A 13,859-nucleotide genomic window follows, 5' to 3' on the forward strand; every position below is an offset into this window, starting at 1 on the left:
CACACACACAGACACACACACACACAGACACTCACACATAGACACACAGACACAGACACACAGACACAGACACACACACATGAAAAAAGAAAGAGGAAGAGAAAGAGAGAGAGAGAGAAAGAGAGAGAGAGCTCAGCACTGGGGAGTTGAAGGCAGGGTAATTTCTAGCTCATGCCCAGGTTGGGCTATACAGAGACTCTCATGCCAGCCTGGGCTGTGTATCTCAACTCTATACCAAAATACAAAGGAAGCAAGCGAGCAAGGGAAGCTGTGGAGGTGGTGGGCAGGAAAGCGACAGTGACGATGACCACTATGGTGATCAGTGCCCAGAAGCTTGGATGTGCTCACCATAGTGTTAAGTCCCTCCAATTAATAGTCACATTCGACCTAGAGCATGCCGTCTAGCACAGTGATACCCAGTGATAAGTCTGTCTGAGTAGAAACCCACCTTCCCATTCTTCACTTGACATTGGGTCTGCCTGAGCCTCAGCCTGGCACAGAGGAAACAGTGGATCGTTGCTATTATCAGCCCAGTGACTCTGGAGTAGCACTAATGTGCCTGTCTTGAAGAGAAGGGGATGGAGGCCCAGGGAAGCTGAGGTATTATTCAGGGTCATCAAACCTGGATGTCTCAGTTTGGCTTTCACGAAGACAGCTTTGGGTCTGGCTGGTTGGCACCTGAGACCAATCCCCTAGGTCCTACATGGTGGAAGGAGAGAACTGACCCCCATAAGCTGTCCTCTAACATCCATACACACCCCAGGGTGACCACAAAAAATATAAATAAAATATAATAAAAAGAAAAAAAAAACCCCTAATACATCTCTTTGTTTGCTTTGGCTATGCCTTGGTGCAGAGGCAGAGATGAAAGGTCGCCCCTTAACCCCCATATGGTATATCCATCTTCCCCATCTTCTGGCATCTCAGCATGGCTCCATGGAAACAGGCCATAATACTCTAGGATATAGATGCGAACAGTTGTCAGTTGGTTTTAGCAGTTGCTACACCACACAGATACCATAGCCCTGCAGCACTGTTCCTCTTCTGTCTCCCTCTGCAAACACCCACATTAAATGCTTCCACTAATGTCCCATGGCCTCTCTGCACTGCCTGTGTCAATGCATTTTGTGTCTCTACAGTGGCAGTCAATATCTGCTTTTTTTATTAGCCACTAATGTATATTCCTGCTGGCAGGAGACTCTGCTGATCTGGACAGATTGTCTCGACTCTCACCTATTAGAATCTGAAAGCCCTGCTTTTGGCAGCAAGCGGTGGCTGAAGAATGGGACCAGCTGCCGGAAATTAAATTGCCTGACCTTTCCCCTTTGGCGTGGGCTGTTTGCATTTCCCTCCCCCCTAAGACTTGCTTTCCCCAAAACTTCTACCCACTGGACCATAATGAATGACTCAAACATCCCGTGCCCAACCACCCTTGGCAAGGCTTTCCCGGAGTAATTTCTGTGCCTTCCTCTGAAAGGGTCATGCTTAGCCGAATGGATTGCGCCAGCCTTGAGACGTTTGTGAAGGGATGACCTTGAGCCCAGTGAGTAGAGCTAGGAAAAAGCAAGGGGAGATGCCACAGGGAAAGGGGTCTGAAGGATGGGACAGACAGACGCACGGTCAGAGAATTCTGAAGCTCTGACGGTGGGGGAGGGCTGCCGTCCACAAAGGAGATTTTTTATTTATTTATTTATTTATTTGCTCCTAAACAATTTCATTTTAATGATGATAACTTCCTGGAGTGCTTGCATGAGGAGGATACAGAGACATAGTCCAGGCTTAGCTGGAGTGGGGTGGGGGTGTTGGGAAATAGACAGGATCAGTTATTGATGTCCACCTGGGCTAAGGAGAAGGGAGCAGAGGGCCATGTAACATACAACACGTGACACACATCACATGACATACATTTAGCCTCCCCGAATCAATCCTTTCTTCTCTCTTCATAGAAAAGATGAATGAAGTCCAGCATTGAGAATCGGTTCGTCCAAAGCCACATAGCAATTGTGACAGAATCGATTCCCGACCCTCGGATTGCTCCTTCAACAATGGCATGTAGTAGAAATGACATACTCCAACAAGAGAGCTTTTTAAAACCAGAGGGCATGTCCCGCTTCTCAGAAGCCGTGCATGCGAACTGAGCAGAGATCTGGAAGGCTCAGGGGCCCCTCAGCCAGCCCTGTGAACCTGGGACAAGCATTTCACCTCTTAAGGACTCAATTTCTTTAGCCCAGAAAGGAGGGGCAGGGTATGAAATCTCTCCCAAAGTGTTTTAGGTTTATAATGCTGGGCCACTCTTAGGTGACCATGAGGGTATCTCAGTGTGGCTGCAGAACAGAATACAGAGAGCCAGAGGATCAGGAAGGATACTGCGCCAGCACTCCAGCACCATGGACAGCTCCCCACCCGCCTCCGCCTCTGGCAGCCCACAGGGTAGGAGAAGGTAACCACCCTTATGTCTCACATCCATATGTGTCAAATGCTTTCAGAAGGATACTGAGGGACTAAAAGACTGGCCTCCTTGATTCCACTCAAGTCCCGCCCCCTTGCTGAGTCTGTTGCCCTGGAAACAAGAGCCTGCTTCATGGGTACAATAAAGGGGAAGGAAAGCCTCAGGTGACAGGAGAGCCCACTCTTTTCTTGTCCCCCTCCCCCATCTCCCTCAGCTACAGTCTATTACTCAGTCCAATAAATAGAATGAGGAGTTTTATGCAGAAGTACAGAGATAGGCCACATGAGGACAGATGACAACAAGACAGTCCTCTCTCTTAATGAGTTCATAACTCCAGATGGGGAGACAGACACCCGCAGAATCAACAATAAAAGGGAACACTGCATAATTCCATAACAAGATTAGTGATTTCCTGATAGGGAAGAGGGGTTTCATGGGCTTTGGGGTGGGTGAGGAGGGCTCTACCATTCTTCTGCAGTTTTATTTAATTTAATTAATTTATTTATACAGACATGCACAGACACACACAGACACAGACAGACAGACACAGACACAGACAGACAGACACAGACACAGACAGACAGACAGACAGACAGACACACACACACACACACACACACACACACACACACACTTTTTTTGGTGGAGCTTCCAACACAGTGAGAACAAACCAAACTCTCTGACTGGTTATCACGTTGGTATGCCACACTAGACTGTGAAGTTTGTGAGTCTAGTGTCACTGGACTGTGAATATGTTAGTATCTTGGTTTGTTTTTTGTTTTTATTTTTATTTTTTCTTTTTCTAAGAAGACTGCATTCAGGGCTCTGCTCCACCATTAGTCATTTGGGAAAAAGAATAACTAAATTAAAAAAAATGTAATGTGTGTGTGTGCGCGTGTGCGCACACGTGCTCATGTGTGCATATGTGTGATATGTGTGTATGTGTGTGAATCTGTCTGTGTGTGTATGTATATATGTATGTATGTGAATCTCTGTGTGTATTTATGTGTGTGAGTATGTATGTATGTATATATGGATGTATTACGTGTGGTCTGTGTGTATGTGTGTGTGTGAATCTGTTTGTGTATGTATGTATGTATGTATTTATGTATGTATATGTGTGAATCTGTGTGTATTTATGTGTGTGAGTATGTATGTATGTATATATGGATGTATTACGTGTGGTCTGTGTGTATGTGTGTGTGTGAATCTGTTTGTGTATGTATGTATGTATGTATTTATGTATGTATATGTGTGAATCTGTGTGTATTTATGTGTGTACATATGTATGTATGTATGGATGGATGGATGAATGTATTATGTGTGGTCTGTGTGTATGTATGTGTGTGTGATGTGTGTGTGAATGTGTGTATATGTGTACATGCACATGTGTGCAAACGCTTGTGAAAGGCAGATGTTCTTGGGCCCTGCTCTCTGGCACTCCCAATCTTAGTTTTTGAGACAAGGTTTATCATTGAACTGAAGTTGGCTTACCAGACTGACTGGCCAGTGGGTCACACAGGTCCACCAGCCTCTGCCTCCCAATGCAGAGATGACAAGTGGGCACCACCACACCTGGAAATTACTTTTTAAACATGAATTCTGGGAATCTAATTTATGTCCTTGCAAGCACTGACTTAGCTACCTCCCCAGAGCAAGCTTAATCATTTCTATTGGGTTCTATTAACATGTGGCAGAGGCTACATCTAGTGACTCTATGATGTCAGATGAGAGAATGGGTCAGGCAACCACCGGTTTGATTGCAGATTATGTGTGACCTTGGGTAGGTTACTACAAGTCTGGAGAACCATTTCCTCACGTGGAAACAGTGACAACAGGAATGATTGTTTAGAATAACTGGATTAAACACCAAGCCACACTTTGAGGGTCTAGCCCAGTAGCCTGCGTGTTCTAGGCTCACAGAACATGGATGACCCCTCCCCCCTGCCCCTGTCCTCCTCCCCACTCAGCCTTAGGAGAGGGCTTCTTCTAGAACAGGTTTGCAGTACAAGTTTGCAGAGAATGAAGGACCTCATGCCTTGTAAACATGCAGCATCTCTGCCTCTGCTCTCATCACTTCAAGGGGTTTATTTTTGGGAGCAAATTGAGTTTAGGTGTCTCTGCTTAAACTGATTTTGAACAAGTGGCCTTTTGGAACAGAAAGTTCTCTGGAAGCCAGGCAGAGGAAAGCACAGCTGAGGTACTTAAGCCCTGACTCCGGGGGGCGAGGGGGGGCAGGGAGCAGGGGTAGAGTCCCACACACAGTACCTTAATGCACTGGATGTTGGTCTTGCTCATGCTGCTGCTCCTATCAATGAGGAAGATAAACTCCCCGTGGGCTTTCCTCGGGTTGGGCTGCACAGACTGGAGGTCAGGACAGAAGTTGAGCATGATGACTGAGTGGTGGGGAATGTCTTTGTGGAGACGCTTCCGGATGACTTCTGTCTGGAGGAGAAGGGAACACTCTTGGATTTGGTGTAGTATAACTTTCCTCCTAACTAAAACATTTCTTTCTATGGGAGGAGGGAGGCTCCTCAAGACTCAGGATGCAAATTAAGCTTACAAGGTTCGGGAAGTCAACACAAGTTACAAGTCTCAGGGAACTCCTGAAACCTACAGGATTCACAAGGCCTCTGCCTGGGGGTTTTAGAAGAAGTATTAACTGCTGGGGAGAGGAGACTCTTCAACATGCCCAAGTTGTATAGGGATCTCCCAGGACGCAGCTTGTGTGAGTCATTGTGCACGCTCAGTTGGGCTGTTCAGGGAGGCAGCTTGCCTTTGAGTCAACCATGCTCCTGTAACTCAGTAGTTTATTAGTTGACACTTGAGGTTGAATTACTTCTTTAGTTCATTGTTGGTGGCCTATCTAGGGTGCACAGACACGAATTCACTTCACCCTGGCAAAGGTCATACAACACTTGGCCAATTAAAGGTTCCTTGGATTCATGCTAGCCCTTGACCCCCCCCCCCACCACCACTCACCAAGCACCACGCACTCACAAAGCTAGATCCAACTTACAGTCTATGCCAAAACCTTCCAGGCTGGCTGTCCCTGGCTCCCGTCACAGGTTGCAACAGTAAGCATAGCTTTTGCACATTTCTGAGTTTGAACCCCATTTCTGATGCCATCCAACTGTGTGATATCAGGTAAGTGTTTCCTCTGGGTATCCCCAAACATGCACAGTGGGGTGAAAACATTCACCTCTTACCGTGGTTGTGAGGATGAGCTATATATTAGCGCATAAGAGGGGGGAACCCGCTAACAGAATAATGATCTTTCAAGCTCACACTGGGATGTAAGCCCCGTCTCTGGTTCACCTTGGTTGAGAGCTCGGCTGTCCCTGCTTTCTGGATCTCTCCCATGGATAAATTCCTTCTTCTCCTTCATATTTTTTATGTTTGGAAAGCTTTCCCCATCCAGGATATACTTGCTTGATTTCCTTATCCATGAAATGAGGACATGACACCTTGTGGAATCGCCATGAAGATGGACCACCACCGCTGTGACTCTGGCTGCCTGGCAGACAGAATGCCATTGCTGTTGCCATGACTGCCGTGGCTGCCGTGGCTGCCATGGGGGATTCAGGCACCTCGCATGCTGAATACAGCATATGCTGTGATTTTATCCAGCACACTAGCTACTGCACTGCACCCCATCTTCTTGCATATCCAAGGATCTCTGTGGTGCTCAGTTAGGACATGGATCAGTAAAGGAGGCACAGGAGCTTCAGTCTATCTGTTTGGATTTATCTTTGTGTGTGTCTCCTTGTGTGTGTGAATGAGGAGGCCAGAGGTCAGCTTTGGGTGTCTTCTGCAACTCACCTCCACCTTAGATTTTGAGACAGAGTCTCTCAACTTGGATATCACCAGCCTGATAGGTGATATCCTATCACACACACACACACACACACACACACACACACACACACACACACACATATATATATATATCCCATACCTATCAGATACATACATACACACATTACACACATGCATATATCATATATCAATATATATAATATATGTGCCCATACCTATCAGACACACACACATGTGTGTGTCCATACCTATCAGATATGGGCATATCTAGGATCACAAGCCTGTGACCTCTGTGTGCCTGGTTTTTATGTCAGTGCTGGTGATGGGACGTACACATCAGACACTTCACTGGACCCTTCGTTAGCCCAGTCTCTACTCTTATTAACCTTTAAATTGATGCGTCATTATTATCGTTGTGTGTGCATATGCACACAAGGTTGTGCTTGTGGAGGTTGGAGGCTAGCTTGTAGAAATCAGCTTTCACCTTCCATCATGTTGGCTTGGGAGATTACTCTCAGCTTGTCCAGCAAAAGCCCTTACCCTTTGGCCTTCTTTATTTTTATGCTTGGGGTTGGTGGTCTGCCCTGAGGCCCTGAGACCACAGGCCGCTACAGGCTCCTCTCTCTGACTCTCCACTCAGCCCACGCTGAATTGGATCAATTTCCTTCATCCCCACTCCCTCCACCCAAGGCTGTATCCACACAGATGTGTCTGTTTCTCAATCTCACATCCCCCTTCTCCATCCCGACAGTGGGCATCAGCTTTCACCACCCGCCATAGTCCCAGCAGTTGTCTACAATGTTTCTCTCTTCCAGACCCCTCCCAGCCCATTCTTCAGCACAGACTCCCCTTACCTGACAGACGTTTGCTGTCTCTGTGGAACTACCCAAGTTGGGGGCAGGGTCTTCTCTTACCACACCTCCACAGTCACCTCTGGCTGGCCTCACTTTTCTTTCCTGTGGCCCATGTATACACAGCAGCCGGCAACAGCTGCCCTGGGCCCCACGCTCTAAGCTGTACTTTATGAAGCCCTGGGAGTCTGTGCACCACTGGGCTCTGCTCACACTTCCTCTGGCACCTGTGTTCTCTCTGCCCACTCTTCTCCCTGGGGGACTTCTGCCACCTGGGTCTTGTTCTCAGATGAGCATTTGCCTGGCACCTGTCTAAAGAGCACCCTGCCGACATGTTACTGGGTCCTGTTTCTCCTATGGTACCAACCCCTCTCCCAGCCAATGTGTTCACTTGTTGGTCTTCCTGTTCTGAGGGATAAAAGTCCAGGGCTGTTCCTCTAGTACTGGGAAAGAGCCTGATATCTGTTGGGCAATTAGTGTTTGTTAAATGAATAAAGGAAACACTGGATCGCTCCTTCTCCCTCTCTCTGTGTCTCTGTCTCCATCTCCAGCCCCCCTCCCCTCCCCCCTCTCCAACCCCTGCCCCGCACTGTGTGTGTGCCTTGTCTGCTTCTGATCTCTGAGCCAATCAGTTTGGTTAGTTTGTTTCAGTCTCTGTCTCTCTTTAGACTTCCACTTCCTCCACACCTTTCTTTGCTAAATAAGCTATGGACAGCTCATTGCCCGTCCTTTCTGGGTGCCCTGGGCACCCTCTGGATGCCCTTCCCTGACTTCTTTCTCACCTGTGGATCCTCCACTCCCTCTCACTCAGGGCTCCTTTGCCAAAAGGCCACTGCCCAGCTTGGCTTTTTGAATGACAGAGCCCAAAGCAGGACCAGCCACTTCTGTCAGCTGCGGGAGCTTCTTCCAGCAACCTGATTTTGCCTTTTAGGGGGAACGGAGTGGGTTCTTGTCTCTGGATTCCCTGACAGCTCCTCAAGCTGCCATTATCCAATTACAATGAACTCATCAGTCCTGAGCAGCTGCCTCTTGATCACGGCCCTTCTCAGAACTCTGGAGAATACGGGCTGTCTGCATAACTAACCCAAGGTGGTAAATTAATTCTCATTTGCCACAGCGGTCCCAGAGCTAATTGATTTAAGGTCTGGCAGCTAGGACAGCCATCTCCAGGCCTTGGGGGTGAGGGTGGGGGGCTTACCCTCTCTACACCATCATTTGTTCTGGGAACTTGATGGCACCTCTGGCATGCTGTGCCTGTCCTTATCCTTGAAACCTAACTCAGCTTCCCTTTCTAGCAAATTCATCTGGATGACAAGTGCCTTGCCTTGCCTTGTCTTCTCTCTCTGCTCTGTCCTTCTCTATGTCTGTCTGTCTGTCTGTCTGTCTGTCTGTCTGTCTCTCATCTTAATGACTACACCAAGTCCCCTACGTCTCCGCCAGCAGGGATTTCCACTGGGGTCCCACAGTGGGGTTGATGCAAGCAGTCAGGTCACCTGTTTCCCTGTCCACTTCCCTTCTCCATCCCTTGTACCGTCGAGGGCATCCAGAAGGCGAGGATCAGCTAAGCACAGTTGCACCACGGCACCCCGTTCCAGGAGTGTTATGAGTCCTCTAGCCCCAGAAGTCCCAGTGTTAACTCTAGAAGCAACACTGGGCACTAGACCTCAGACTCCTCATCAGAAAATGAGTCAGTAGAGAGAGAAGTACTGCCATGGCATTCAGGATATGTACCATGTGTGGGGAGAGATCACAGGGCTCAGTGTGTGGTTGTGGGTTCAGCACTGTCCTTCCCTCCTGCAGCCAGTGAGTGCCTCCTTACCCTTCTGTGCAGGACTTGGGGAATGTAGGGGGAATAAACCTTTCACTCAATTTCCTGCCCCTTCCTTTATCCATTTTGTAAGAGACACCCAAATGTAGTGAGGTCCCCAGACAGAGAAAGAACAAGGAGCATACTTAGCAGAGGGAGAGGCTGTAGGGACAGAGTGACCTGGAGAAAGGCCAAGGCGGCATCTGTAGTTAGCTCAAACCCCACCGGGCCCACGGATATTGGGGGATACCAGCAGAAGCTGATCCAGCAGGGGAACAAGTGAGGTGACTGCAGCATCAAATCTACTCCCTCCCCCATGTGGTGTCCAGGACCCCAGAAGGAAACACTTCTCACTCCTTCTCTAGGCTCTGCCACCAGTTTAGGATGTGACCTCAGGGGAGTCATGTCCTCCACTTTGGGCTAAGTGCCCTCAATGGTTCAGTGAGACTAAGTTCCCGTTGCCACCCTGCTCTGCCACCCGTGACTCACCTTCCGCTCCGCGCTGTTGTCCTTCTTTGTCCCCCGAATGAAATCTGCTTTTCCCTTCAAGTGCTGGTCATATTCCCCCAGGGTCATGTCCCCTTTCTCCACCAGGACGTGTGGCATGTGAGGTTCTGCACAGATGAAATCAATGCTCAGCACTTGAGTATTGATTATCTCAATACCCAATCGTATCTGGGTGTGAGGGGCATAGCAGGGGCTGCAGTCTAGGGGTGCTTTCTTCACGGGTGGGGGTGGGTTCCTAATTGGAGAAGAGGGTGACATCCCTGAATGTGAAGCAGCAGGGGTCAGGGGATGACTCCTTAGCTGAGGGAGCCTAGCGCCACCTTCTTTGCATAGGCCTCAGTTTACCCTTATGGAATGGGTACGTTATATAAATGGACTGGGGCTGAGCCAAATGCCTGAGGAATCTTTCCAGGGCCAGACATTCTGTGAGTTTTTGAGGAGGCAACAGATGACTCCCTGAGGGTGAACTGTTATGAAGCTTCACAGCTTCTCCTCAGGCAGCCTAGGGGTTCAAGGTCTCCCAGACAGTTGACACCCGGGACTAGGAATTTGGCTCTGCCAAATAGATACAGTTTCCCTGAGGGCAAGTCTCTGATCCCTTCCTGCCCTCCCCCATCTCCCACATGCCCCCAACTCTTACACTGACTAAGAAATCTTCCAGAAGGGCAGGGGAACCCCACGTGGGATACAGTACCGCTAGGGTGGAGAAGGATCTCCACTGGCCGGTCAAAGGTATGTTTTTTGGCCAACGTGATGATGATGCTCTTGGCGGAGTGTGCCGATGGGGCTGCGTCTGCTCGGATTTCATGAGTGGGACTCTCCACCCCTGAGTGGTGCAAAAGACGGGACAGAGGAGGAACAGACTTAGGAGTGCAGGAGAGAAAGGAGATCAGAGCAGACACATGAGATTTAGCCTGGGGATGATTGACAGGTCAGTCCTAACATGAACTTCTGTGCCCAGCCAGCTGAGTGGTTCAGCTTGACCTCTGACTTCTATCTGGTTAGGTGGTCTTCCTACGCTCTGCCCCCTCCCACATCTTTCAGGTGACTTTGGGCCCGAAGCCCTGTCTCTCTCTCTTCTGGCCTTTTTTTCCTCTCTGTGTGTGTGCCTGGGGCATCTCCCTCTTACCTGCGAGCAGACATGGCCCACGGATTTCCAGCTGAAATTTAAATTCATATTCCATTGGGTTGGTCACCTTTGTGTCCAGGAGAGTGGCCAGACACAGCCTGTTATAGGAGTCCTTGGTCTGGGTGCCGAAGCAGTGTGGGTCTTTGCTAGAAAGGGTATGGAGGAGAAGGGGGAGGAAGAGTGAGGAGGAGGAAGAGAAGGGAGGAAGAGGAAGCCCAGATAGAGGCAAGCCAGCATGAGAAGACCTCAACTCTCAAACTGCTCTGTCTCCTCCCATCCCAGGGCCTCTGCCATCTTATTCATCTGGGGAGGACCTGGATACAGAAAGAAGCTATAACTACCTCCAAGGAGTACCTGGGATGGGTCAAGATGCAGGCATGGGTTCACACCCAGTGCCTCAACCGTTCTCACCACAGACCCAAGAGGAGGACACCAGTGCCCAACACCCCCCTCCCACCCCGCCCCAGCTTCCCGAGAGGACCTGAGGCCCAGCAGGCAGAAATGACTCGCCCAAGGGCCTTGGGCTAGAATTTGGCAGAGCTGGCAGCTTGCCTGGTTTGCCTGGTTCTGGTACCAATGACTTGTAGTGTCACACTGCCTTGTGTCGGTGGTCTGTCACGCACCTCAGTGACCTGGTCCCCCCCCCCCCATTCTGCCTGCATGGCTGTCACTCAGGGAGTTCTTGCTGTTAACACCATGGCAGACAGGGCCATCCACTGGTCTGTGCTCACTTCCCCTACACTCACAAACACCACCGCTAATGTAAAATGTACATGCTGTGTCTTCTTTGGCCCGTGATGAGCAGAGTCAAACTGCTTTCCTGGCCTGTCCAGTTCCCTTTTCCCTGGCAGAGAACAGGAATCCTTTCCCTCCTATGGCCTAGCAAACACTGTATCAGCTGGCTTTCTAATTTTCCCTGTGTCAGATTTAGGCATCTGAGAGGGTCATGGGCAGAGGGGTGGTACAGATGGTCAAGAACATACCCATCATTTTTGCCAGCTGAAGTGAGGGGCTAGTTCACCAGGGCTCTCTGGTCTGTTACAGTCCAGAATGTCCCAGTGAGGTTCTGCCTTTTAAAATCACACTGTAGCCCCATGGGCAGTGCTTGCAAACCGACACATGGGCTGGTGATACCTGCCCAGTCTGGCTTTGCCACCTGCTTCTTGGTGGCATTTTCGTAGCTTCCCCAGAAGCAGAGCATTTATATAGTCAGTGTAAGAGTCTGGGCTCTGTCCCTAGAAGTTCAGGAGGAAGAGTGGGAGGAGGAAAGGGAATGTGGAAGAGGGAGGAGGAAGGAAAATGGAGAAAGAATGAGGAGGGAGGGGAAGAGGGAGAGGAAGGGGAAGAGAGGATGAAAAAGAAGAGGGGAAGAGGAGGAGGAAGAAGAGGAAGAGGAGGGGAAAAAGAAGGAAGAGGAGGAAGAAGGAAAAGGAGAAAGGATGAGGAAGAAGAGAAGAAGAGAAAGGAGGAGGGGGAAGAGGATGAAAAAGAGGAGGAGAGAGAAGAGGAGGAAGGGGAAGAGGAGGAGAAAGAGGAGGAGGAGGAAAGGAGGAGGAGGAGGAAGGAGGAGGCAGAAAGAGGGAGAAGAACATAACTAATGCTACCCTAGTCTCTTCTAGATAAAACAGCTGCCCCATGCATTCCGCCTTGCTATCCTAGCCTTGTAGTCTGTCACCTGCTGCCAGTCAGGTCCTCCCTAGGGACCCCATCCTCACTGTCAAGCTGTCAGTGAGGCCTGGCCTGGTCTCTGGATCCCAGGTTGGGAGCCCTTCCTCATCCTTTTAGCATAAAGGAGTTCTCCCCAACCACAACGCTTACCCCAGTAGTTATGTATTTACACACATGCAAAAAAAATCACAGGACTGTTGCATGGCAATAATGATCTCTTCAATTTTTGTTGTTGGCTTTGAGGCAGGGTGTCAACCTATGTAGTTCTGGCTTTTGGTGAACTCACAGTGCAGACCAAGCTGGCCTTGAACTCACAAAGACCCATCTGTCTGCCTCTGTCTCCTGAGTACTGAGATTGAAGGTGAATGCCACCAAGCTTGACTCCCCTCCAAGTTTCTAAACAGCAAGAATCAAGTTGTTTTGTCTCTTCTCTCCCTAACACTTGGTCGTAGGTCTTACCACATAGTAAGTCAGAAAAATCCCTCTTAAATGCATTGAAAATTAACCCTTGGGAAGTATAAAGCCTTGCACTTTCTGCCAGAACCAAGATGGGGCTTTTCCAGGGAGATTTTTCTGGAACTCTGAAAGTAAGAAGGCCCAAAATCCTCCCCTGCCCCTCTCTGTCACCTTCTTGCTGCCCCTGACCAGGTCCCAGTCTGGGTAGAGCCTCCTTACCCTTGTGGCTGTGGGCTGGAGGAGCCAAACCTGTGGGTACAGGATGGAGGCACGGTCGGGGCGCAGATGGCCGGCAGAAGAACCCTCACAGCCCCGCTGGGCAGCGTGGGGAGTTCAGAGGAGGTGCTGATGAAGACGGTGACATTCTCCATGGGGGCAATGGTCCCCAGGTTAACCACGAACAGAACCCGCTCCAGATCCTCATCCAAGGTCACCTTTCCCGGTGTGATGGGACTCTCCTCTTCCGGAAAGTTCCCTAAGTGCCAAGTTGGCTTTAGGTGCTGTTCAGACCTCATCTCTGACCCCCTCTAAACTTGACATGGGGTAGCTTTGGGCAGCCTCCTTTTGCTGATGGGGAAATTGAGGCCCAACATGGAGGGTTGCCTTGCCTAAGCTGCTCAGCCAGGTATTAGCTCACTGGCATGGATCTGTGCCCCCATGCTTCTGATTGGCTCATTTCTCTAAGTTCCACTGGGCTAGTCCTACCCATTCATCAACCACCTCCCTCCATCCATTAACACCACCCCCCCAACCTGGTTCCCAGTCAGACTCCCTTCCCATCCTCTGACATCATCAGGACCTTTCACAACAGACACATCAGAAGGCACTATCCTTGTGTACATCTGGATGCTCAGGTTAACATCTTCAGCTTCCTCTGGATCCACAACAGCCAATGACCTGATTGCATCCTGTGCTTTACACCACAGCCTATTTGGCATGGGCCAAGCCACTAACATGCTGTGTGGCCTTGAGTCTTCTACTGTCTCTCTCTGAGCTTCAGTTTCCTCACTAGCAGGAATCATTAGCTATGCTTCCAGAACTTACGATGGCTTAAGTTCTTGGTATGCAACTTTTTAGCTCTGTGTGGGTTTGATTGTTTATTGCATTTTACAGATGTGTGTGTGTGTGTGTGTGTGTGTGTATGTGTGTGTGTGTGTGTGTGTGTGTGTGTGT

General features: G+C 49.5%; 1 protein-coding gene across 2 annotated transcripts in view; it reads right to left on the minus strand.

Moving 5' to 3' along the window:
* Vwa5b1 (von Willebrand factor A domain containing 5B1) overlaps positions 1–13,859 on the minus strand; it is a 56,205-nt gene that overhangs the window by 28,265 nt on the left and 14,081 nt on the right. For both annotated transcript variants that reach the window (XM_021161535.2, XM_029475849.1), the window contains exons 4-8: positions 12,906–13,161; positions 10,563–10,708; positions 10,128–10,259; positions 9,416–9,540; positions 4,718–4,894 (exon numbers count right to left, since the gene is read on the minus strand). In XM_021161535.2, coding sequence (XP_021017194.1) covers positions 4,718–4,894; positions 9,416–9,540; positions 10,128–10,259; positions 10,563–10,708; positions 12,906–13,161 — 836 coding nt within the window. The remainder of the gene's footprint in view (positions 1–4,717; positions 4,895–9,415; positions 9,541–10,127; positions 10,260–10,562; positions 10,709–12,905; positions 13,162–13,859) is intronic.

This window comes from Mus caroli, chromosome 4, assembly GCF_900094665.2.
Source record: "Mus caroli chromosome 4, CAROLI_EIJ_v1.1, whole genome shotgun sequence".
Taxonomy (NCBI): domain Eukaryota; kingdom Metazoa; phylum Chordata; class Mammalia; order Rodentia; family Muridae; genus Mus; species Mus caroli.